Source organism: Colletotrichum abscissum, assembly GCF_030869225.1.
Source record: "Colletotrichum abscissum strain IMI 504890 chromosome Unknown Scaffold_30.1, whole genome shotgun sequence".
Taxonomy (NCBI): domain Eukaryota; kingdom Fungi; phylum Ascomycota; class Sordariomycetes; order Glomerellales; family Glomerellaceae; genus Colletotrichum; species Colletotrichum abscissum.
This window is the reverse complement of record NW_026850210.1, coordinates 1-26,190: the sequence shown is the minus strand read 5'-3', so window position 1 is coordinate 26,190 and position 26,190 is coordinate 1. Positions and strand designations below refer to the sequence as shown.

General features: G+C 38.2%; 4 protein-coding genes across 4 annotated transcripts; 2 read left to right on the top strand and 2 right to left on the bottom strand.

Moving 5' to 3' along the window:
• Positions 1 to 748: 748 nt before the first annotated feature.
• CABS01_11107 (glycosyl hydrolase family 18) lies at positions 749 to 7,154 on the top strand (the record flags this gene model as incomplete). Its single annotated transcript, XM_060544462.1, has 18 exons — positions 749 to 807; positions 859 to 1,019; positions 1,081 to 1,237; positions 1,303 to 1,442; positions 1,502 to 1,830; positions 1,888 to 1,917; positions 1,976 to 2,177; positions 2,243 to 2,249; positions 2,343 to 2,565; positions 2,634 to 2,768; positions 2,843 to 2,917; positions 3,021 to 3,313; positions 3,369 to 4,457; positions 4,516 to 4,945; positions 5,051 to 5,174; positions 5,239 to 5,690; positions 5,756 to 6,281; positions 6,364 to 7,154. The coding sequence occupies 18 exons, from the start codon at positions 749 to 751 to the stop codon at positions 7,152 to 7,154; spliced, it is 5,223 nt and encodes a 1,740-aa protein (XP_060397710.1).
• A 279-nt stretch (positions 7,155 to 7,433) lies between these two features.
• CABS01_11106 (uncharacterized protein) lies at positions 7,434 to 8,849 on the bottom strand (the record flags this gene model as incomplete). The annotated part of the gene is made up of 1 exon (XM_060544461.1): positions 7,434 to 8,849. One exon carries the CDS (start codon positions 8,847 to 8,849, stop codon positions 7,434 to 7,436), a length of 1,416 nt encoding a protein of 471 aa, XP_060397709.1.
• Positions 8,850 to 9,300: 451 nt separating this feature from the next.
• On the bottom strand, positions 9,301 to 10,553 carry CABS01_11105 (uncharacterized protein; the record flags this gene model as incomplete). The annotated part of the gene is made up of 6 exons (XM_060544460.1): positions 9,301 to 9,560; positions 9,612 to 9,900; positions 9,993 to 10,056; positions 10,105 to 10,316; positions 10,366 to 10,403; positions 10,520 to 10,553. 6 exons carry the CDS (start codon positions 10,551 to 10,553, stop codon positions 9,301 to 9,303), a joined length of 897 nt encoding a protein of 298 aa, XP_060397708.1.
• Positions 10,554 to 13,188: 2,635 nt separating this feature from the next.
• On the top strand, positions 13,189 to 19,061 carry CABS01_11104 (uncharacterized protein; the record flags this gene model as incomplete). The annotated part of the gene is made up of 2 exons (XM_060544459.1): positions 13,189 to 14,211; positions 19,053 to 19,061. 2 exons carry the CDS (start codon positions 13,189 to 13,191, stop codon positions 19,059 to 19,061), a joined length of 1,032 nt encoding a protein of 343 aa, XP_060397707.1.
• Between the last annotated feature and the right edge of the window lie 7,129 nt (positions 19,062 to 26,190).

Below are 26,190 nucleotides of genomic sequence, written 5' to 3'. Positions count from 1 at the left end.
GTTGAATTCTTCGCCAAAGATGGCGAGTCCGGCTTGGCGAAGGATTCAGGGCCAGTCATAGGCATGCGGTAATTAGAATTGTGCAGGTTGCAAATACCCATTCCCCTGTTTTCTGCATCCAATGCTAGTCGCAACGAAGATGGGGTTTACTCCCCAGTGAAGGATTGCGGCAAATACAACGTGTAAGCGCTAATTCCTCCCGATGCTTAAGAAAGAGAAGCTTACTCCGTGAGCTAAGTTAATTTAGGTTGTGCCAAGTCCCGAGACCGACTTTATCGCGACTTTTACTCCACTATGGCACCCAGAGGCTCGCACACGGCGGCCGCCTGACCCTTGTCGACTTCCCCTGCAGAACCCGCGTGGTGCCTGAAAGTCATCAGCGCGAACCTGCAGCCTACAGATGGAGACCCCTGTCGTCGGGAGCGTCCGAAAATCTCCGTGCTCGAGGCGAAGAGTCTCCTCGAAAGACCCTTTCCAGGGTAGTGGGGCAGACAAGTCCGAGGGATTGTAAGAATACATGTACTCTAGTATTCACTCGTCGGGGCAAAATCATGATGTTTATTTCTCAGGACAAATTGGCTTCATTTTGCCTTTGCTAGTTGTCATTCATTCGTTCAGACAGCATTCGTAGCCGCCACAATGGCAGGCCACAACACACTCTTTCGACAGTTTCCTTCCTCTACATTCGTTATTATTTTCCTTTCTCTTTTCTCACTATTTTCCTATGCTTTTCCTACCGGCAGCCGAGATGGCCCATCCAAAGCCGAATTGGCAACCACAACATGCCGTAACGAAGCCTACCAGTTCGTAAATGGAATTCTGCTTATAGAGACATGTTTCTAATGTCTTTTGTGGCAGCCCTTTCGACTACTCAGTCAAACCAGCTCAGGATCGGAACCTTCCCCTTTGCCCTACCAGTGTCGAACTGGCAGCGATTCAAACTCGTGATCTGCTGTTGGGTCGCCAGGTGACTCAAGAGCAGGACTATAGTTGTAACGAATTCAGACCTTGCGGCAACGGTTAGTTTCTGTCTCGGTTTTCAGCGTGAGTTGGCTCTATCTAACGTTGATTGATGAACAGGCGCTTGCTGTGCCAAGACCGGGTGGTGCAACTACGGCCCGGAGGCCTGTGGTACAAACGGCCAATCTCCTAATGACAAATGCTGGAGTAACTGCGATGCAAAGGCAGAGTGTGGCCGATATGCCGAAACAGAGGGCAAGGAGTGCCCTCTGAACGTGTAAGTTTCACAACTTTCTAATCATCTCACGAGATAGATGCTGATTGTGGTGTGTGGATATGCAGTTGCTGCTCGCCATTTGGCTTTTGCGGCATGACCGAAGACTTTTGCAAAAAGACCGACGATGAGGAAACCAGCTGCCAAAGCAATTGCGACCAGCCAGGGTCAGGGTCATCCAACGGAAATGTCCGTCAAAGAGTGGTTGGTACGTTATCTCTTCTTACAACAGTATCAGAAGATAGCCTGGATCACTGACTTGATAAGGCTACTACGAGGCATGGGTACACTCCCGAGCATGCAATGGCATGTCGATCGACCAAATGCCCGTGGGAGCGTTGACTCATCTTATGTTTTCCTTCGCCTACGTCTCGCCCAACGACTTTCAGATCGTTCCAATGGACGACCTGGAGCCGAATCTCTTCTCCAAGATGACCGCCATGAAGAAGCAGAACCGAGCTCTTAAGGTCATGGTAGCCCTTGGAGGGTGGACCTTTAACGACCCTGGTGCAACCCAGCTCGTCTTCCATGATGTTGCAAGCAGTAAAGCAAACCGATCCAAGTTCATCGGCAATCTCATGAGCTTTATGCGCCAGGTGATAAACATCTCCTGACCCTTGATCCGGGTCATTCTAGCTGACGTTGAATTCTAGTATGGTTTCGATGGTGTTGATTTTGATTGGGTATGTTTGAGCTCTGCTTCAACGTCCGTCTTACAATTCGCTGACAATCTTCCCGAAGGAATATCCAGGAGCTGATGATCGCGGCGGCGCGGAAGAAGATGGCAAGAACTTTACACTCCTGCTCAAAGAACTCAAGGAGGCCATCAAGAACCAACCCCTTGATTATGTTGTGTCATTCACTACGCCGACTAGCTTCTGGTATCTGCGACACTTCGATCTTAAGGCAAGTACTGACGCTGTCGACTTTGTGAACATTATGAGTAAGTATTTCTTCTTCGCGATCCTATGACGTTCCGAAGCCAAAATTTCTAATTCGATTTTGTAGGTTACGAGTAAGTCGCAGCTTCTGAAACAAACCCTACCTTGCCGGTCTCGGGGAGCCATCTACTCATGGGTGTGCTCAGTTCCTGGCTAACTTGAGACAGTCTGCACGGCGTTTGGGATGCCTGGAACCCCATCGGTTCTAATGTTCTCGCACACTCAAATCTCACTGAGATCAAGCTCGCACTTGACCTGTACTGGCGCAATGACATTCCTCCCGAGAAGCTCAACCTTGGCATTGGTTTCTACGGTCGCTCTTTCGAGCTGACGGACCCGGCTTGCAACAAGCCTGGATGCCAGTTTCGCGGAGGTGCAGCTCCTGGTCCGGTAAGTTGGTGTTTTTACACTTGAGCATGGATGAGTTCATCCTTCATTTACTGACAGTTTGAAATCAGTGCACTGCAAATTCTGGAACGTTGGCGTACCGTGAGATCGAGGATATCATCAAGAAACACGATCTCAAGCCGTACTACGACAAGGAGCACCAAATAAAGTACATTGTTTGGAACCAGAACCAATGGGTTAGCTACGTATGTGGGGTCATTTTATCGCATCAAGTTGATGTCAGCCTTCGTGAAGGAAGGCATATGCTGACTCCATCTAGGATGACCCTGAAACCATCGAGGCCAAGATCGATTTTGCAAACGAGCAAGGCCTTGGCGGGCTGCTGATCTGGTCGGTAAGTCGGCACACCCGTCATTCATTGCATATGCATGCCATCTGGCTTCCCGAAGAACACGGATGCACATCGAAATCATGCTTGGGTATTGACTGCTTTCTAGATTGACCAAGACACGGACAACCTAGACGCCCTCGGTGCTGTCGTTGGCCCGACCACCAAGGCGTTGGCTTTGCGACAAACCCTTTCTGAAGATGGAGCGGCCACATGGGAACAGCTAGGAGCCCAGAATTGCTACGTCACTGGTTGTGGAGGCAAGTGCGACAAAGCTGGCTTCAAGGCCGTCACAACTCAACCGTGTGGAGATGCTACGTTCTTCACGCGACACTCCTCCGAAGAAGACAGCACGCTCTGCTGTCCCGTCAACTCTGCACCGGATCCGAAGGACTGTAAATGGTAAGACCTACACCTTTGTCTATTGTCCCAAACCTTGTCGCTGATAGCCATATAGGAGAAGCCAAGGCGACGCACCAACCTGCAATGGCCGTTGCGAATTTGGCGAGGTCGGCCTCCAAATGAACAAATGGGGCGACGGCAAGTACTGTGAAGACGGCAACAAGATGTACTGCTGCAAAACCAAGGCCGAGAACAGCGACGGCGACAAGTGCAGGTTCCACGACAATGGAAAAAAGTGCCCAAGCGGACAAAAGGCACTTACCTTCTCTGGCGCGTTTGGGAACGGCAACATTGGCGAAAAGTCTCCGGATGTCGATCTCAAACATCTCCAGAGTCTCACGGGTACGGCGCTCGAAGATGCCTTAGACGAATACACGTGGAAGAAGATCAGTCTCTGGTGCTGCGATGACGAAGAGTTCAAGAAGTGGAAGAACTGCGAATGGAAGGGCAAGCCCGGAAGTTGTTTCGACGCTCACTGCGACCTTAATACGGAGGTCATGCTCACCTGGGCCGGAGCCGGTGGTGGTGAGATGTGCTTCCCGCATCCCGACCCAAATCGCGCGCGTATCTTCTGCTGCGATCCGCCTAGTGGCTCTAACCTTTTCCTCCCGGCCGCCCTGAAAGACCTGTTCCCCGACCCCCCTACCGGTAACGATGTCAAGACCAAGGGCAACACAAAGACAGACGACACCTGGGGCGGCTCGCAAACCGGCGGCAGCAACGACGATCCGAACAAATCTGCCATTCAATTCTACGTCATGGCCAGTCCTACAGAAATCCAAGTCACCCTCGACAAGCGCGACGGCTCCCACTGGGAGCTCTTCAACTGCAACGATGCTCACTCTCTTGGCGTGCAGACTGTTCAGATGGTTTGCATGAACGATTCTGAGGATAGCAACTGCAAAGAGCTTTTCCTCGGAAATGGTGCACCAGGAACCATCATCGAGATGCCGCAAGATCAGGGCTGCGGACCGGGCAAGTATGCCGTCGTTGAGAGCCTGGAGGTTTCCCATAACCAGACGTTGCCGGGACACCTCACTCGACGAACGGCAAGCCCGCCCGTGATCTATGACCTCACGTTTGGCTACAACTTCAAGCTTGTTCCTAGAGAGTACGGTGACACACAGCTCCGTATCGATTATTCGTGAGTACCCCTATTCTTCACATTTAGTAATTCATCCTAACCTCCTTCGTCCACACAGGAACCAGGAGGGCTACTGGGACCATATCGTCACCCGTCCGGTATCGAAGAAGCGCAAGAGGTCCCTCGAAGAATTCGGTGGTAACCACAAGAGATGGCTCGAAGAGGAGTGGCGCGACGATAACCACTTTGGCGGTCTGTCGAAGAAGGATCTGCATAAGCGATGGTTCGGTGACGACGTCCTCGAGTGGCTGGAGAGTCTCGTTGAAGTCGAGATCGTCAAGACGGAGAAGCGCCATTTCTACGAGGAAGACCTCTCCGCAGTCTTATTGCGAGAAGAGTGGGACTGCGGTGAGTTCAAGGGCAAGATCGACGCTGTCGCGACTGCCGGCATCAAGATGGCAACGTCTTTCGGGTTTGCCCTCATCACGACGCTCAACTCGGAGACTGGCCTGGATCTCAGCAAGTCTTATTTGCATTTCGCCAACAAGGTATGTTTCCATTTTCGCTGCTATTCTCAGATGTTTTTATGCATATTTGGTCGTTTTTTGTGGGTTTCATGAGACTTTGAATATGTGCTAAAGGCCTTTTTGCAGGGAAGCGTGAATGCCGTCTTCACCCTCGACGCTAGGATGTCACTACACTGGGACTCCGAAGCGTTTAACATTGCTCCCATCTATTTCCAAGGCGCCAGTTTTGTTATTCCTGGATTTGGCTCGCGTAAGTATCTTCCAATGTCTGAGAGACAATGCAAATTGAAGTAGCTCGCTGACAGAATATCTAGTTGGCCCCCGCCTCGATCTTCGAGGTGAGATCAAGGCCGACATCACGGTCGAGGGACGTGTCGAAGCCAGAGTCAACATTGTTGACTGGGATATCCAGCAGACCTACCCTCAACACACGGAGAAGTTCGATCCGAAGGAGCTTTCCGAGGCTAAGCGTGGAATTGACAGGAGAGATCTTGCCGAACCCACCTTTGATGCCGAGATGAAAGGCAACGGAGATGTTGAGTTTCATTTGATGCCCACGATGGTCTTTGGTCTTGAGTTCGACGATGTCTGGAGCATCGCCACCACCGATGTTGAGCTCGTGGCTGACACCTGGGTCCGCATGAGGGTCGATTCCGACCTCGACTGCGGCTTCGGCTATGGTGTGGATGCCGGCATGTCTCTTATCGCCCAGGCAAAAATTCCCGAGATATTCAAGTGGACTCCTCAGACGCACACATTCAAGCAGGTAACTAGGCCCTGAGATGGCTGTCCACGTGAGCAAGTTCCATCATGCTGACACAGGTCACTCAGATTGAGAAAAATCTTATTCCCGGAAATGGCAAGGAATGGCAGTGTGCATCAGGGGCAACAGAGCGACGCCTGATCGGCTCTGGCTTCAACTCAACCGAAATCACCGACATTGAGCCATTCGATATCTCGCCCCCCAGCCTGCAAAAGCGAATCATACCCTACGAATCAGACTTGAAGCCCAACAGCAAGGAGAAGACATGCCCTCCCAAGGGCGGCGCCGAAAAGCAAAAGGCATGCAATGAGATCACGGCCGTGGATGGCTTCTACGAGGGTGAGGATGACGGTTCGTGGGGCGCCGTTACTAAGCGCTCAGTTACTGCCGACGATGACTTTACCAGCAACTCGAGCACGAACCCCGCGTACCAGTCGGGCCTCCTTGACCGCGACTTGGAGAAGCGTGCCGGCAAAACTCTTGCCGTTTGCGCTGGTACTGCACTCTATAATGTCAATTGGTTGGACTGGTCCTCGTTGAACCGCTTGGACATGTTCATTTACGATAGCAACGACTGGTCTGATTGTTCGAATAGTAAGTACCAGTTGTTCTCGACGCTTACACTATCCCTTCTTTCGTTTTTTCGTCGACGTCAACTAATATCGCATTTTCACAGTGGCCAGCAGCATCCAGAAAAGAGGAGAGCAGATTCTTAAAAACAAGAAGGGCGATAATGAGCAATACGTTATCGAGCACGTGTTGGAAGCCCAGACTTTTCAACGCTGGCTGAGTATCGAAGGCGCAGATGGGCGTGGGGTGAGGGACCTCTGCCGAGCAATGAAAGCGGGCGATTGGATGGGCTATACCCCGAACCCTCTCGATGCCAACGGAGCCAAGGTCAACCCGATCACTTGGGTTGTCCAACAGTCCTACCCAGCAGCCAGTTTTAACCCTGAGGAGTTTATCTCCGTCATCGAGCCGGTCAACTGGCAAAAGCAAAAGTCCTTTGGCTCCGGCGCTAGACTCCAAGAAGAGGCCAGCTTGGAGAAGGAGGCCCAGTGGATGGAGGGCACACCCTTAGATCAAGCACTCCGGACGCTGAAGATCACTGTAGTCACCTTCAAGTATCTTCTCGAACCCGAGCTCTCGGCGTTGTACCGCGAACAGGCCACTCGTGTGGGTATAGCTCTGAACGTCATGGAGGATCACTTGGTTAGCGAGGGTTCCTGGACGAAGCGCAACCTCCAGCAGAGTTGGCTGAGCTTTGTCAAGACCAGCGCTGAGATCGCAGGAGGTAAGCTGGTCAAGTTGCTAGACACGTACATCCCGGTGGCCGAGAAGGTCCTCCAGGGCACCGACGCATCAAAGGATGACGATGATAGGAAGAAGAGGAGAGCCACCATCCAAGCGCTACGCAAGGTCTACGATGATGAAATCAAGGGTAAATGGGTGAACCCAATGCCGTAGACAGCTTCAAGAATAGTTTAGGTTATGCAACTTAGACGATGCTCGTACACTGTATATGCGTCCTGAAGTCTACCCTTGTAATCAAGTTAATTCAATACTGCCTGTTCGAAAAGAATAGAGAGCCAAGCTTTGGTACTCACACCAATATGTGTGATACAAACCTCAAATGACAAAATAACTATCCTCGCCGAACTATGACCAGACCATATCATGGACATTCCCCTTGGAGGAGCGTCGGGACGAGACGATGAGTTAAGCCCTTCATTCATTTGCATGCAACTAATTAGGAAAACTAGGTCCATCCCAGAAATAGCATCCACCAGTCTCTTCAATTGCACTGATCAGATCAGGAGGCACGGTCCAGGACGCGTCAAAGCCTTGCACAACCGTGAAATACCATCTTGACCGGCTAGCATTTTCCCGTTCGAAATGTCCGCGCCGATTTGACTCTCTTTTCGCCGAGACATTCTCGACTCCCGGTGCATAATACTCGACGAAGAGTGGCGACGGCTGCATTTGAATCTCGTATTTTAGAGTCCGGAGTGGTGACATCTTGAGTGTGATTTTGACGAGAGGTAGTATATAAGGCAAAAAAACCTCGGTATCGATAGAAGTCCTCCACGAGTTCGCCGGAAAGTTCCCTGCTTCCCGTTCCCATTCATGCTCCGGAACAAAGTCGGACGTATCCGAGTCCGACGAGTCAAAAACAGCCTCAGAAGCGTCCGAGTCTGAGTCTGGCTCATTCTGATCCACATCGTCCTCTTCTTCCCCAATGCTAAGCCATTTCCCGTCGGGGGTTGTTCCGCTGGCCTCAATGTTTACCCACTCTAATAAGGACCCAAACTCTGTTGCCGCCTCAAAGGCTGCAGGGGCGATAGTCCAGAGACCCGTGAGCTGCACTTTGACAATTGCAGGTAGCTGTAAGATTCTGCTTATAGCCAATGAAAGAACGTCTTCCTCGGGACTCTGACAAAATGCCCCAGGATCGGAGCTTTCGTTCAGCGGGTCTGGATCTTCGAGATAAATGTCAAGGCTTTTGAGGTTGGTGAAAGCGCTTTGCTTCAAGGTCTCTGCGAGAGCGAGACGGATTTCTCGTCTTGAGGACTTAAGGCGGCGTGAGGGCATGATGCAGTCCCACGTTAGAGCCTTGACGTCGGGGAGTGCCTGGGATATAGTAGTGATGCAGGCGGGATGAAGTCGTCTTTTGACGTTGCTGAAGTCTTCTCGAAGATCCACGCTGGAGATGGCCCGAACTTGTGCGAGGCCCGACGTGATATTCAATGTTTGGTCGAAGCTGATATACTGGAAGTCGTTACGCACATCCCAAATTGGGCTGCCAGAGTGACTGCTATCCAAGGAGTCAAATAGATCCTCGTCTGTATCCGAAGGAGAAGCGACCCTGACGACGAGAGTGATGTCGCTGGTTTTCCAATCACTCAGAAGTTGGAAAAGATCCATGATGGCTTGGGTAAAGGCAGCGTCGTTGGCGGCAGCTTCGCGGGTACTCTGGAGCTTCTTCATACGCTTCTCGCTAACGGGTGGCAGGTTGATAGTATAGTGAAGCCTCTTGACGATTTCGCGGCGACTGGTGCGGGACCCCGAGAAGTCATCTTGAAACTGTTGCAAAGACTCTTGGCTGCTTGTAACGCTGACATTCTTGAACGTGCCGTCTTCCGATGGCGTGGGTTCAGCCATTTGGACTGCGCTGGCTTGATACTCTCGTAGTGAATGTCTTTTCCTGGCATTTGCGACAAATCGCTTGTAAGCTATTTGTGAGTTGTGTGAAGGATCGAAATGGCTGCCAGACTAGAATGGCTTGCAGAAATCCCTCGAAGAGGGGGTTGCACTGCTGACTAAGAAAAACCCCCTGTTTGCCAAGAATTTCCATCTTGTCTACAACAGGCAGGCAGTCTTCCTTCTTTAACACTTATATCGAACAGACTCCGGAACGCGTCGGAATTTCCCAGAAGGGTAGGGTAGGTGGGTTAACAGGGCCGCATGTCGAATAGTCGTAAATGGTTGTACATGTTTTTATATCTCTACATTTCGATAGCGAATACTTAAGTAGAAAAGTACGTTGAAAAGTAATAGAGGGCACCACTACAAAACATCTTATAACTAAATAGCCGTTTCCGAACGGACAGTCTTATTGTTTATTTGCCCAAACCTTCCGCAGATACTGCTCGGCAGCTGTATAAGAGAGATTTAGGCAACGATTCCACTCATCGGTTACCGACCAGGCCCCTCTTTCGATCCCAAGTAGGTATTCACGTAAAACATTCCTTGAAACAGCTTCGCGCATTGCAACTGGCACGCCGGGATGTTCAATCATTGGGACCCATGTTGTGCTGAATGTGTTGTCTTGCACATCTTTCAGAGACACTCTGTCGACTTGGAAGGGCCCTCCTGTGAGTTGTAAGCAAATATCTCAGTCGATGTCTTTTGGAATAAACTTACCGCGAATCGATTCGCCAAGAGCGATCAAGCCAGCAACATCAATCGTGGATCCACTCATACCACCAATTGTCGGCCATTTTCCTCCGTAGTCCAGGGCATCTGCAACCGTTGCACAAAGATCTTCAACAGTAGTTAGTGTAAATTTGGCAACACTATTGTCAACGATGATTGCCCGTCGTTGCTCAAAGTCCACGAACATGCCGAACATGGCAAAAAGTTGAGTAGTTGCATAGGGATGGGCAAAGTAGTTGGTGAAAAATCCAGGCTGGAAGAGACAATACTCTATGACCTATCATCGCTAAACATTAATTTGCAAGTTCAAGTAGCTGGGCCTCTATATCTATGTTGAAGAGAAACGCTTGCCTCTTTTGAGTGATTTACCTCCTCTAGGTACTTCTGGGTTCGATCCTTGAATTGGTAATGTGCGATCTGGCTCTGGTTCGCACTGCATTTCTGTTATTAGTTGCTTCATCATCAGAGGAGAATAACTCACGCCGCCCATTCTGAGGGTGCAAATCTCCTCACGCCCATCTCAATCGCCGCATCGATCAACTTCTTTTGCACTTCAAATCCTTCGTCACTATCCGCCGTCGCAATAAAGGACAACACAGTGTCAACGCCGCGGAATGTGTTACGAATGGACGATGGATCATCATAATCCACTTGTGCGTATTGTACGTTGTGTTGAGCATCAGTGTCAAGAGCCTAAGCCTTTGTCAGCAACTTAAGATGTGTATGAACATTAGTTACTGACCTTGCGACTACATATAACAAGCGAATGATTTCCTTTCGCTATAACTGTATCAATCACTTCCCGTGCCAAGTCTGCCAGAGTCAGTCCTAGAACCGAGACCAAGCTAAGAAAAAGCAGAACCCTTTCCTTCCGCAACTTGAAGAATTCCACTCACTTCCCGTACCACCAACGATCGCGACTCTTCCCATATTTCCCACAACGGTTTTAGGCAATAACGATGAGTCGAATGTAGGTTTTGTGGGCAATTGAAAACTTTCGCAACTGAAGACCACACTGCTGATCTCCAATCCTTTATCAATTGAACCGGATTCCGCAAGGACTCCGACAATACCGTCTGCCTATTGAAATGTTACGTAGTTAGCAATGCCGGCGACTTTTGGGTCGTTACTCGGGGCAATTCGTGTCCGATAAGCTGATAAATAAAACGCTAGATTCTTTCGTGGAGCAGGACATTCATATGATGGTTCAGGAAGAAGTGGAGCAACTCCACCCTAAAAAGACGACGTTGGGCCCTGAAGAAGTCGGGTTCTCAAGCTGATCTGTTCACTCTCTGCCTAGCTAAAGATATTGATCCGACTGTCTAGGTACGTTATTAAAAGAGGTTGCGCTATGAGCACTGAACTAGCGAGGCTACAATGTAGGTATAGGTATATTATGAACTAAAGCTTAGAGAACCTTTTAGTAAGGGGCTCTGCCCCGTAAAAGGTTAACAAAAAGGGCAACGCAGGCGCTCTACGCCAAGGGGGTTTGATTTTTGGTGCATATACATCGCCTTGGTCGATGTTAGTTGCTCGGATGCTGTAGCGGAAGCGGCTACCAGACCGACTGAGGCGAGAAGCTCCGCTGCGCCCGACGGCTGTCAGTCAAGGGACCAACGCGGTAAATAATCATCAACGGTTCTGCCTCTTGGCTGCATATCTAGGTCAGTGCATCCCGCAGCTCAAGGTGAGACGACCGGCGTCCATTCTGCTGACATGCCTGCTCCAGTTCAACAGGGCGACGTTGGCTGTGGCAAGCAGGCTAGACCACCCGCCAGCGAGAACGAGAGGTTGCCGGGGCCTGTTTATATCCGTAGCCTGCCCATTGCCGCGCTTCTTATTATGGCACTCTTCTGCTCAATTAACAGGAGGATGCCGCATTAGAACTTTACTCTGCTACTCCCACGACATCAACAATGTACACTAGAAATGAGTTCGCCAATTCGGGCAATGGTGGCCAATTCCCAACGACTACCCAGTACGCTGGAAGCTGCAATTAGTCCTACCATTAGATGCCCTGATGTGTGGCTGGCCATCGACGTGATTCGTGGGCTCGGACTCCTGGCTGACGTGAGGTTGGCGACGTGGATCTGAAAGGGGTACGTTAATCACACCTCGATTGGTTCAGAGCGTTGTGACTTTTTCGTTGTCCAATCATCAGCGATGCCATACAGGTCCAGATTTTGAAGAAAGCCTTGGGCATAGCCAGCAGGGCGTCAGTACGCCTGAGGATCGTTGCAGGGTATCTTATTGGTCGCCTGGTTGATCCTTTATGTGTAGGGCAAACAGAAGACGGGTATAGTGTCAGGCGACAGCTTGGCAGCCAGCAATAGTGTGCATATCGGTCTATTTCCTACTAAGCGAGTGGGGTGTTGTTGTTGTTGTTGTTGTTGTTGTTAATACGTCTTTCTAACCTAAAGTAATAAACAGAACAAGGTTTCAAGGCATGATGCCTATATCCCTCATTGCGATAGGGAATCGAGCAAGGGTTGAATGCATGACTCGGATGTACAATGTCCAGGTCTGACATATAGATGTGTTAGACCTTCTTCAAATTGTGCTTCATTCAAATCAAACCACTTCACCCTAAGTACGATCGCGACCGCAATATTGCACGACAGAGGCTTCCGTCTCCTCTACGAAATTTAGAGGCAAGCTATTCCTTCGCATTTACTTGAGATGTCTACCCGACGGAGCAACGACTTCCCAGTCTCGCCGATTCTTCCGGAGGAGACATCCTACGCGGATCCAGAACAACATACACCAGAGAGGAATCTAGAACGGCCTGCCGGGGCTGAACCGGGCGTTTCCGAAACCGTCGTGTCACCCTCTTCTCCACTCAGTGACCGAAATCATGAGGAGGGGTCTAGACCAGTTGCGACCGAAGACAAGACACCTGAGAGCAGCCCGTCCAACTTTCGCAAAAACAATAAAACCGCAGTGTCTACAATCCTTGTCGATTGCACCGCTGTTGTTTTCCCTATAGCGGGTATCGTGTTTGTAATACTTGTCTGGCGCCTTGATGGTGCTGCAGTCGGCGAAAGATTCGACGCATAGCAGAATGCTATTAAAGTGGTAGATTTACCCGCTCTCTCGGCTTTCAGAGCTTTCATCGGCTGGGGCATATCAGAGAGCTCGCCGCTAACCTTCGTATTTCCAAAAGGTCTCAACTTTATTTCCAATCCTCTTCGCTTCCGTCGTCGGTCGGTTGATGTTCGAATCCGCGCGATGGAAGCTAGAAAAGGGAGGGAGCTTGGGCTCTCTGGAGCAGCTCATGGGAAGCAGAACGGTCGGGTCTACCCTCTGGACTGTTATTCAGTTCCGGACAGTAAACCTACTAGCAGCGGCGTTAGTGCTTGTCTGGGCATTTTCGCCTCTTGGGGCACAAGCGATCCTGCGCATGTTGAATTCCCGCAGCCGCACTGACAGCCGTTCCGTAACCATCGCCTCTTTCGACAACCTATCTCGGTCTTAGTTTGCTTCGATGGTATCAGTTGGTGGCGTCAGTGGCGGTCAGAACCGAGGTTTACTCGAAGATATCGCGAATATTTACACTATCGTCATCATGGAACCACGGAGCAACAAGCTCGACGCAGTGGATTTATGGGGGAATGTGAAAATCCCTATGATGGACTCAGATGCTACCGATGGATGGAACAAGGTAGCCGGCGATATCAACAAGATCCAGTATTCATCCTTAGTTGGGATCCCCGTCAGTTACGACAATCTTGGAGACGCAACATTCTCGCTCGAGTCTAGTTACCTTGATCTTGAATGCCCAGAGGCCGACCGCTTTCTCGGGGGAGAACTCAGGTATGCACCAAAATGGTCAAATGTTACAGACGTGTTTATCAGTCCCACGACGGGGTCGAATAACCCCAGGACAGACAAATACCCCAACGGAACGTGGCACGGGTATGACCACCGCAGGAACACCAGTGACTCGGGATATCCCCAATGGGGCATCGCAGTGGACAGGTTCGTCGATCGTTTCTGGTTTGACGACGAGTCGCCGCGGCCGGAGAGCTACGACAACCCGTACCTAGACTGTCCGATCGTGTTTACCAACGAAACAGGCATGGACTTCAGTCCCGCAAAGCTCCTCCTTCGGCTATCCCTGAGGGCCAGCTCGATCCAATACTGGATGATGGACGAAATTGAAATCACATGCCACATGAGTCAGAAATATGTCGAGTCTCGCATTAGCTGCTCAAACGAAAATGACAAACATCGATGCAAGGTGGTCGAACAGCGACGGTCCGAGAAGCGGCATTCTCCAGAAAGCATATCGCACCTGTCATTTCCACGAGCCTTCAACTACATTGCTAGAGACTTACCTGCCGCGACGGGCAAGCAGCTCGCCGATGCAACCGACCCCTCTGTATTCTATCTTGCACACCCGATGTCTGTGAATATCTCGGGATTTCCAGATGTCAAGATGGACCAACTCGACCTGCGCACAGTCGGGCCACGGCTTAGCCAGTTAATCAACACGTATATAGCTATCGGCCAGCGACCATACAGTATCGAGGATAATAACTTGGCACTTACCATCACTTCCTTGGGAGAAACTACTACTATATTGAAGGTATTTGACGTTTCAAAGGGATGGATAGTGTTCGCTTTGCTTTCTGCTCTAGTTCTTTTTGGCGGGGGCGTATTAAGCGTTGTTTTTGCCCACTTGGCATGCGGTCCTGAGTTTCTAGGTTACGTGTCGTCCGTTGTCCGAAACTCAAAGTTTATTGACTTGCCCTCGGACACAACCTGGCTAGACAGCTCGGATGTTACAAAACAGGCAAAGGCATTGCGGATAAGGCTTGGAGTTACACGCGAGGTAACGACAGGGGAACTAGGAATTACGATCGGGCATCAAAATAAAATAGAACATATTAAAGGATACGTTCTAAATAAATAATAAAGGCTAGCGTATAATATATATATTATTTATAGGGTTTTCTTTTTATTTACTTAAATAAAATATTCTTAAGTCTTTAAAAGTATAGTATTATTATATTATAATAAGCTTAATATATACGACTTTTACCTCCTAATAGAGCAATCCGCCGGGGCCGTATTATATATTACGTATTAAAGAAAACTAGGTATATTACGCTCTATACTTAATAACTAATTAAAATAGTAGTTAACTAACGTAATCGTTATTTCTTTTAATTAAAAGTAGTTCTTAACTTTTTATTACCTATTTAGAGGGCGAGCTATACTTATTTTAATATATATAAGACTTTTTAATACTAACTTATATAAGTAGCTAAATCTTATATTATTTACTTTTTCTTATTAAGTATTAAAGAACCCCTTATATATTCTCTTATATCTATAAAATAGGCTAAATAGGCTTAGGTTTAGGAAATTTTAAAAATTTTATATACTTTTTATTTAAAAATAAGGTATATTTTAAAAAAGCGGGAAATTAATAAAGGTATTATTATATTATAACTAATAAGTTATTATTCTTTAATATATATAAATAAACTATTTTTCTTTAATTATAAGATATAATATTACTTTATTACCATAGCTATTAAATATTATTTTATTACTATAGCTACTGAATATTATTTTATTATTATAGCTATTTAATATTATTTTACTACTATAGCCGCTTAATATTAATAAATAAAAGTTTTTCTTAATAGTTTAATATAAATAAAAAGTAGTAAATAAGCTTATTATTACGACCTAATATATATAACTAAGACCAGGGTCCGCCCCGCAGGCCTGCGGTAAGTACGGTATATTATATATATAAAAAGTAAGAACGTAAAGTAACTTTTATAAAATAAAAGAACTATAAATAAGTTATATATAAATAAGAAGCAATAATTACGTAATAAGGTTATTACTATAATTACTTTATATAATTACTTACTAATATTTACTTAGTAATTACTTAATAAATAAGAGTAATTATTAATAAAAGATATATTTATACGCGGACTTATATATTAAGTAGGCTAAATAGGCTTAGGTTTAGGAAATTTTAAAAATTTCGTATACTTTTTATTTAAAAATAAACTATTAAGTAGGCTAAATAGGCTTAGGTTTAGGAATTTTTAAGAATTTCGTATACTTTTTATTTAAAAAAAGGTATATTTTAAAAAAACGAGAAATTAATAAAAGTATTACTATATTATAACTACTTAGTTATCACTTTTTAATATATATAAATAAATTATTTTTTTTACTTATAAAATATAATATTACTTAACTACCGTGGCTATTAAATATTACTTTACTACCGTAGCTACTTAATTAAGTAGGCTAAATGGGCTTAGGTTTAGGAATTTTTAAGAATTTCGCATACTTTTTATTCGAAAATAAGGTATATTTTAAAAAAGCGAGAAATTAATAAAAGTATTACTATATTATAACTACTTAGTTATTACTTTTTAATATATATAAATAAATTATTTCTTTTACTTATAAAATATAATATTACTTAACTACCGTGGCTATTAAATATTACTTTACTACCGTAGCTACTTAATATTACTTTACTACCGTAGCTACTTAATATTACTTTACTACCATAGCCGCCTAATATTAATAAAAAAAAGTTTTTTTAAATAATTTAATATAAATAAAAATAAGTAAATAAGTTTACGGAATTCTTTGAGCTATTAAGTAATTACTAAAAAAAATTAAATAAAACTTAAGAAATTCTTTTATTTAAGAAGTAATGCCTAAAAAATCTTTTATTTAATAAGTAATAACTGAAAAAATTAATTAAAATTTTAAATTTTTTTCGTTCGCTAGGTTGTGAATAAAAGAATTAAGTACTTATAAATTCTTTTATTTACTAGGTTGTTAATAAAAAAATTAAGTACTTATAAATTCTTTTGTTCGCTAGGTTATTAATAAAAGAATTAAGTACTTATAAATTCTTTTATTTATTAAGTTATTAATAAAAGAATCGAGTATTTATAAATTCTTTTGTTCGCTAGGTTGCTAACGAAAGAATCGAGTATTTATAAATTCTTTCGTTCGCTAAGTTACTAACGAAAAAATCGAGTCTTTATAAATTCTTTTATTCGCTAGGTTATAAATAAAAGAATTGAGTACTTATAAATTCTTTTGTTTGCTAAGTTATTAATAAAAAAATTAACTAAAATTTTAAAATTCTTTTGTACGCTAGGTCGTAAATAAAAGAATTAATTAAAATCTTAAGTTAATTAAAATCTTAAAATTCTTTTATTCGCTAGGTCGCTAACGAAAGAATTAACTAAAATTTTAAAATTCTTTTATATACTAAGTTGCGAACGAAAGAATTAATTAAAATCTTAAGTTAATTAAAATCTTAAAATTCTTTTATTCGCTAGGTCGTAAATAAAAGAATCGAGTACTTATAAATTCTTTCGTTCGCTAGGTTATTAATAAAAGAATTAACTAAAATCTTAAGTTAACTAAAATCTTGAAATTCTTTCGTGCGCTAGGTTACTAATAAAAGAATTAACTAAAATTTTAAAATTCTTTTATACGCTAGGTTATTAATAAAAGAATTAACTAAAATCTTAAAATTCTTTTATTCGCTAGGTTATTAATAAAAGAATTAACTAAAATTTTGAAATTTTTTTATACGCTAAGTTACGAACAAAAGAATTAATTAAAATCTTAAGTTAATTAAAATTTTAATATTTTTTTATTTGCTAAGTCGTAAACGAAAGAATCGAGTATTTATAAATTCTTTTATTTGCTAGGTTATTAATAAAAAAATCGAGTATTTATAAATTCTTTTGTTCGCTAGGTCGCTAATAAAAGAATTTAGTATTTATAAATTCTTTTATATACTAAGTCGTAAATAAAAGAATCGAGTCTTTATAAATTCTTTTATTCGCTAGGTCGTAAATAAAAGAATTAAGTATTTATAAATTCTTTCGTTCGCTATATAGTAAACGAAAAAATCTAGTATTTATAAATTCTTTTGTACGCTAGGTTACGAACGAAAAAATTAACTAAAATCTTAGTAATCCTTTTAGTTACTAAGTATTAGATAAAAGAATTAACTAAAATCTTAGTAATCCTTTTAGTCGCTAGGTATTAGATAAAATAATTAACTAAAATTTTAAAATTCTTTTGTCCGTTACGTAGTAACTAATAAAAATAAGTTAACTTATAAAAATAATAGCCTAACGTAACGTAACGCGATTCTAACTAATTAAACTTAAAAGTAATTAAACTTAAAATAAAAAATAAATAGAACATAAGTTATAAAAAGCACTTACTATTAAAAAGACTTTAAAGATTAATAAAAAGTATTTTACTAAAATATTATAACGTATATTTTATTTAGGTTAGGACGGGCGTTATAATATATAAAAAGTAATTATTATTTTTTAAAAGTTAAAAATAAGAACGAGGTACGCGTTACGATAAAAGACGCTAATAAGTATAGATTTTAGTAATTATATTATCGGCTTTATATAAAATATAGTCGGGTTATTAAAGAGTAGCTATAACTACGTTTTATTAAATTAAAAAGCCCTTTTAACTACGATATTATATTTTCTTTAAGAAGATAGATTATCTAAAGTAACTCCCCCCTTTTTAATATAAATAAGAATATATATAAAACTAAATAGTTTTATAACCCTAATACCCTTCTTAATTATTATATATAAATAGGATAAAATATAATTAAGTTAATTAATATAGTTATAATAATAATAAACTTATAACTATAGTATTAAATATTTTAAAATAAAACTTTATAAATATCTTATTTATTAAATGCTAATTATAAGAATTAGCTAAAATCTCGGAAAGTTAAGGTTAGTAAGTAGTAACCAAAAGAATTGGGCAAAATCTTAGTAATTCTTTCGTTCGCTATATAGTGTATAAAAGAATTAACTAAAATACTAAAATTCTTTTGTTCGCTATATAATATATAAAAGAATTAACTAAAATCTTAAATTAACTAAAATTTTAAATTAACTAAAATCTTAAAATTCTTTCGTTCGCTATATTATAAACGAAAGAATTAACCAAAATCTTAAATTAACCAAAATCTTAAATTAACTAAAATCTTAAATTAACCAAAATCTTAAAATTCTTTCGTTCGCTATATAATAAATAAAAGAATTTAGTATTTATAAATTCTTTTGTTTATTAAGTTACGAATAAAAGAATCTAGTATCTATAAATTCTTTTATTCGTTATATTATAAACGAAAGATAAAATAGTATACCCCCTTTATTATTACTATACTACCGTAGCTACTTAATATTATTTTATAATAAAAGAGTCCTTTTTTTTTTTAATAATAGAACTTTAATTACCTTATAGTAAATAATTAAAATAAGGAAGGATTTTATAAACTTTATAAAAATCTTTATATAATAGAGGTTAGCCCTAATAGTATTTATATAGTAGCCGATATATCTTACCTAAACTATTTATCGTATTATTTAGGACCTCTAGATATATAAATAGATTCGCTACTATATTTCTATAGTTTATTTATTAATTACGCTCTTACCTAAGCTAACTAATAAAAGGGCGAATTAAGTTTTTAGGAAGTTTAGTTATATTATTAAGTCTCCTAATATACGTTTTAATAATAGTAGTAATTTTATAATAACGTACTTCTTTATATCGTTTCCGTATTATTCTAGTATTTAACGATCTCTTAGTATTAAAAAATATTAACTATCTAGGGTTCTTTTTATTTAGGCTAGTATTTATAACGCTCTTTTATAAATAGTATAAAATTTAGTTTTAGTAGTTCTTAATAGACTTACTACTCTAAGTAAAACTTTATAAATTAGAGATATAAAATAAGAGTTCGTTTAGGTTTTATAATACCTAATTTATTAAGACTGTTATATAAATATAGTCGTAATAGTTCTTATATATATCGTAGTTAGTATTAAAGTTTATAATAAAGTTAATTAAAGTATTTATAAGTTTTTATTTTATAAGTATAAACTAATTTCGGGCTTAGTTATATAAATAGCTAGCGGATATGCGCACGAGCGGGTATAACTTTTTTTTATTATCTAGGTCTCTTATTATTAGTTTTAAAAATATAAAAGCGGAGATAATTATATTTATTATAATTCGAACTTTATTATGGGTAAGATGCGCTACTAAATAAGTAACTATAATACTATTAAAGTTATTTATAATATTTATAATTTTAAAAGTATATAGCTTAGTAAATAAGTTATATATATTAATACCGCTCATTACGTATTTAAGCTATTAAGTAAGCTAAATAGGCTTAGGTTTAGGAAATTTTAAGAATTTCGCATACTTTTTATTCAAAAAGAGGGTATATTTTAAAAAAGCGAGAAATTAATAAAGGTATTACTATATTATAACTACATAGTTATTATTTTTAATATATATATATATATTATTTTTTTTTAATTATAAAATATAATATTACTTTACTACCGTAGTTACTAAATATTACTTTACTACCGTGGCTACTTAATATTATTTTACCACCGTGGCTACTTAATATTACTTTACTACCGTGGCTACTTAATATTACTTTACTACTATAGCCGCTTAATATTACTTCACTACTATGGCCGCTTAATATAAATAAAAAAAAGTTTTTTAAATAATTTAATATAAATAAAAATAAGTAAATAAGTTTACGGAATTCTTTAAGCTATTAAGTAATTACTAAAAAAAATTAAATAAAACTTAAGAAATTCTTTTATTTAATAAGTAATGCCTAAAAGATCTTTTATTTAATAAGTAATAACTAAAAGAATTAACTAAAATCTTGAAATTCTTTCGTTCGCTATGTGGTAAACGAAAGAATTAACTAAAATCTTAAATTAATTAAAATTTTAAAATTCTTTTGTTCGTTAGGTTACTAATAAAAGAATCGAATACTTATAAAATTTTTCGTGCGCTAGGTTGTAAACGAAAAAATTAATTAAAATCTCGAAATTCTTTTGTTCGCTAGGTTGTAAATAAAAGAATCGAGTATTTATAAATTCTTTTGTACGCTAGGTTGTGAATAAAAGAATTAACTAAAATCTCGAAATTCTTTTGTTTGCTAGGTTGTTAATAAAAGAATCGAGTACTTATAAATTTTTTTGTGCGCTAAGTTGCGAACGAAAGAATTAATTAAAATTTTAAGTTAATTAAAATTTTAAAATTCTTTTGTTCGCTAGGTCGTAAATGAAAAAATCGAGTACTTATAAATTTTTATATATGCTAGGTTGCGAATAAAAGAATTAATTAAAATCTTAAGTTAACTAAAATTTTAAAAATTTTTTGTACGCTAAGTTACGAACGAAAGAATCGAGTACTTATAAATTCTTTTGTTCGCTAGGTTGCGAATAAAAGAATTAATTAAAATTTTAAAATTCTTTTGTTCGCTAGGTTGCTAATAAAAGAATCGAGTACTTATAAATTTTTTTGTACGCTAGGTTACGAACGAAAGAATTAATTAAATTTTAAGTTAACTAAAATCTTAAAATTCTTTTGTATACTAGGTCGCGAACGAAAGAATTAAGTATTTATAAATTCTTTTGTTTGCTAAGTTATAAATAAAAGAATTGAGTACTTATAAATTTTTTTGTACGCTAAGTCGTGAATAAAAGAATTAATTAAAATTTTAAAATTCTTTTGTTTGCTAAGTTGTAAATAAAAGAATTGAGTACTTATAAATTTTTTTATACGCTAGGTTATAAATAAAAGAATTAACTAAAATCTCGAAATTCTTTTATTTACTAAGTCGCTAATAAAAAAATCGAGTATTTATAAATTTTTTTATATACTAAGTTGCGAATAAAAGAATTTAGTACTTATAAATTTTTTTATACGCTAGGTCGCGAATAAAAAAATTAATTAAAATCTTAATAATCCTTTTAGTTACTAAGTATTAGATAAAAGAATTAACTAAAATCTTAGTAATCCTTTTAGTTACTAAGTATTAAATAAAATAATTAACTAAAATCTTAAAATTCTTTTATCCGTTACGTAGTAACTAAAAGTATATAGCAAACTTATAATATTCTTTGTCCGTTACGTAATAACTAAAAGAATTATATAAACTTACTATATTCTTTCGTCTATTACGTAATAACCGATAGAAATAAGTTAACTTATAAAAATAATAGCCTGACGCAACGTAACGCGATTCTAATTAATTAAACTTAAAAGTAATTAAACTTAAAATAAAAAATAAATAGAACATAAGTTATAAAAAGCACCTATTATTAAAAAGACTTTAAAAATTAATAGAAAGTATTTTACTAAAATATTACGACGTATATTTTATTTAGGTTATTACGGGCGTTATAACGCGTAAAAAGTAGTTATTATTTTTTAAAAATTAAAAATAAGAGCGAGGTATGCGTTATAATAAAAAACGCTAGCGAGTATAAATCTTAGTAATTATATTATCGGTATTACGTAGGATATAGTTGAGCTACGGGAGGCTAAGTAGCTATAACTACGTTTTATTAAATTAGAAGTCCCCTTTAACCGCGATATTATATTTCCCTTAAGAAAATAGATCGTTTAAAATAACTCCCCCTTTTTTAATATAAATAAAAATATATATAAGGCTAGATAGTTTTATAACCCCAATACCCTTCTTAGCTATTATATATAAATAGGATAAAATATAATAAAGTTAATTAATACGGTTATAATAATAATAAACTTATAAATATAGTATTAGATATTTTAAAATAAAACCTTATAAATATCTTATTTACTAAATACTAATTATAAGAATTAGCTAAAATCTCGGAAAGTTAAGGTTAGTAAGTAGTAACTAAAAGAATTAAGTAAAATCTCGAAGTTTTTTTAGTCGTTAAGTAGTAACTAAAGGGTTTAAGCAAATTTATAACATTCTTTCGTCCGTTAGGTAGGTAAATTCTAAAAAACGTTTCGGCCGTTAAGTAGTATACGAAAGAATTAACTAAAATCTTAGTAATTCTTTCGTTCGCTATGTAGTATATAAAAAAATTGGGCAAAATCTTAGTAATTCTTTTGTTTGCTATATAGTATACGAAAGAATTAACTAAAATCTTAAATTAACTAAAATCTTAAAATTCTTTTGTTCGCTATGTAGTGAACGAAAAAATTAACTAAAATCTTAAATTAACTAAAATTTTAAATTAATTAAAATCTTGAAATTTTTTCGTTTGCTATGTGGTATACAAAAGAATTGACTAAAATATTAAAATTCTTTTGTTTACTATATAGTGTACAAAAGAATTAACTAAAATTTTAACTTAAGTAAAATCTTAAATTAACTAAAATCTTAAATTAATTAAAATTTTAAAATTCTTTCGTTCGCTATGTTGTGAATAAAAGAAGTAATTAAAATTTTAAGTTAACTAAAATCTTAAATTAATTAAAATTTTGAATTAACTAAAATCTTAAATTAACTAAAATTTTAAAATTCTTTTGTTTACTATATCGTAAACGAAAGAATCTAGTACCTATAAATTCTTTTGTTTGCTATATCGTAAATAAAAGAATTAACTAAAATCTTAAAATTTTTTTGTTTACTATATAGTGTATAAAAGAATTTAGTACTTACAAATTCTTTCGTTCGCTATATTATAAATAAAAGAATTAACTAAAATTTTAACTTAACTAAAATTTTAAATTAACTAAAATCTTAAATTAATTAAAATCTTAAAATTCTTTCGTTCGCTATGTTATAAACGAAAGAAGTAATTAAAATCTTAAGTTAACTAAAATTTTGAATTGACTAAAATTTTGAATTGACTAAAATCTTGAATTAATTAAAATTTTAAATTAACTAAAATCTTGAATTGATTAAAATCTTGAAATTCTTTTGTTCGCTATGTTGTGAACGAAAGAATTTAGTACTTATAAATTCTTTCGTTCGTTATATTGTGAACGAAAGAATTAACTAAAATTTTAAAATTCTTTTGTTTGCTATGTAGTAAACGAAAGAATTTAGTATTTATAAATTCTTTTGTTCGCTATATAGTATACGAAAGAATCTAGTACTTATAAATTCTTTCGTTCGCTATATCGTAAACGAAAGATAAAATAGTATACCCCCTTTATTATTACTATACTACCGTAGCTACTTAATATTATTTTATAATAAAAGAGTCCTTTTTTTCTTTAATAATAGAATTTTAATTACTTTATAGTAAATAACTAAAATAAAGAAGAATCTTATAAACTCTATAAGAATCTTCGTATAATAAAGGTTAGTTCTAATAGTATTTATATAGTAGCCGATATATTTTACCTAAACTATCTATCGTATTATTTAGGACCTCTAAATACGTAAACAGATTTGCTACCGCATTTTTATAGTTTATTTATTAATTACGCTCTTACCTAAGCTAATTAATAAAAGGGCAAATTAAGTCTTAGGAGAGTTTAGTTACGTTATTAAGTCTCCTAGTATACGTCTTAATAACGATAATAATTCTATAATAACGTACTTTTTTATATCGTTTCTATATTATTTTAGTATTTAATAATCTCTTAGTATCGAAAGATATTAAGTATCTAGGGTTCTTTCTATTTAGGCTAGTATTTACGACGCTCTTCTATAAATAATATAAAATCTAGCTTCGGTAGTTCTTAATAAACTTATTATTCTAAGTAAAACTTCGTAAATTAAAAACGTAGAACGAGAGTTCGTTTAAGTTCTATAACGCCTAATTCGTTAAGACCGTTACGTAAATATAGTCGTAGTAGTTCTTATATATATCGTAGTTAGTATTAAAGCTTATAATAAAATCGATCGAAGTATTTATAAGTCTCTATTTTATAAGCGTAAACTAATCCCGGGCTCGGTTATATAAACGGCTAGCGGATATACGTACGAGCGGATATAACTTTCTCTCGTTATCCGGGTCTCTTATTACTAGTTTTAAAAATATAGAAATAGAAATAATCGTATTCGTTATAATTCGAACCTTATTATAAATAAGACGCGCCGCTAAGTAAATAGCTATAGTACTATTAAGGTCGTTTATAATACTTACGATCCCGAGGGTATATAACTCGGTTAATAAGTTATATATACTAATATTGCTCATTATATACTTAAGCTATTTAGCTTAAACTTTTATTAACTATTTAGTATTAACTATAGTAAGGTCGTTATTTATTTTAATATTAGAAGTAGGGCTATTTCTTTTAATTAGCGTATTTAATGTTTTTTATAAGATAGATTACTCTCGACTTACTTACCTATTTATTATACCTCTTTAATAGTAGCTTACGAGGCGTGCTAGACGTAAATTAGATATTTAGTAAGAGCGTTAGAGAATCGACGATAAGTAATACTATTTAATCGTATAAAACGGACGGGATATAACTTATAATTTTAGCGAGGGTTTTATAAGATATTTAGCGTTAGTTAAGTTTAATAATCGGTAGGATTCGTACGATCGGGACGAGTAAATTAGGACGTTTCGGCTACGTTATTATATTAATAATATATTAACTACGTTCTTATTAACGGTCTATTCTTATCCGAGTCCTTATAACAGTTTAGCTTTTATAAAAGATAACTATTATAAGTACTCTATAAATAATTATATAGTTCATATATTTCTTTCTACCCGAGTAGTATTATAGATACTAATACTTTATCTTAACGTTATCGTCCTTATATATCGCGTCCTATTTTCCTAACAAAAATAATACTAATATACTATTATAAAGGCGTTAGTATATAGCATAACTCGTTCTCTTTTTAAAAAAATAACGGCGTTATTAAGATGCGAGGATATTAATTTCTTAAATACTTAATAAACTTTATAATTATATTATTTTACTTAGCCGAACCTCTTTATAAGAAGGCCTATATCTCCCGTTTATATCTCCTATTTATTAGCGTTTATACCTATATCGTTATTACTATTATTATACTCTAACCTTCTTATATATTTAGCTCTTTTACGCACAGTCTTCTACGATACCAAATAAACGTCCCCGTAAATAACCTAAGAAAATCTTAGTTAAATAGTAGGGGCCTAGACTTAAGGTCTACTAATAATATAAATATCGTACCGGCGTATACGAGGCCGTATTACTAAAAAATAACCCAAAAGGCCCGGCGATTATTATAAACTAGGAGCATAACGGACGGCTTTATCTCCACGTCCTTAAGAGGAACTAATCCGAAGAGGCAATAGACCGACTACGAACACGTCTAAAACGGGGTCTAATAGCTATTAACTACCCTCATATTATTTAGAGCTCGACGTTTTATTATAACGGCCACGTAGGCTCGAGGTAAAAGAGGGTAACTACCATATCCCCCGAGGACCGGCGCTTAATAATTATAAAGTATCTAGACCCCGCGACGTCAGATAAAGAGCTAATATACGACTTAGGGTTAGGGTTAGGGTTAGGGTTAGGGTTAGGGTTAGGGTTAGGGTTAGGGTTAGGGTTAGGGTTAGGGTTAGGGTTAGGGTTTATCCTTATAACAGCCAGAGCACTGCCACTGGCTACTGATAACAGCTGGCATGGCGGAGTTGATGGGCGACATGACCATTGTAGACGAAGGGCTGGAAGATGAACTGCTCGATGAAGAGGTCAGTGTGGATGAGGCCACCGTGCTTGT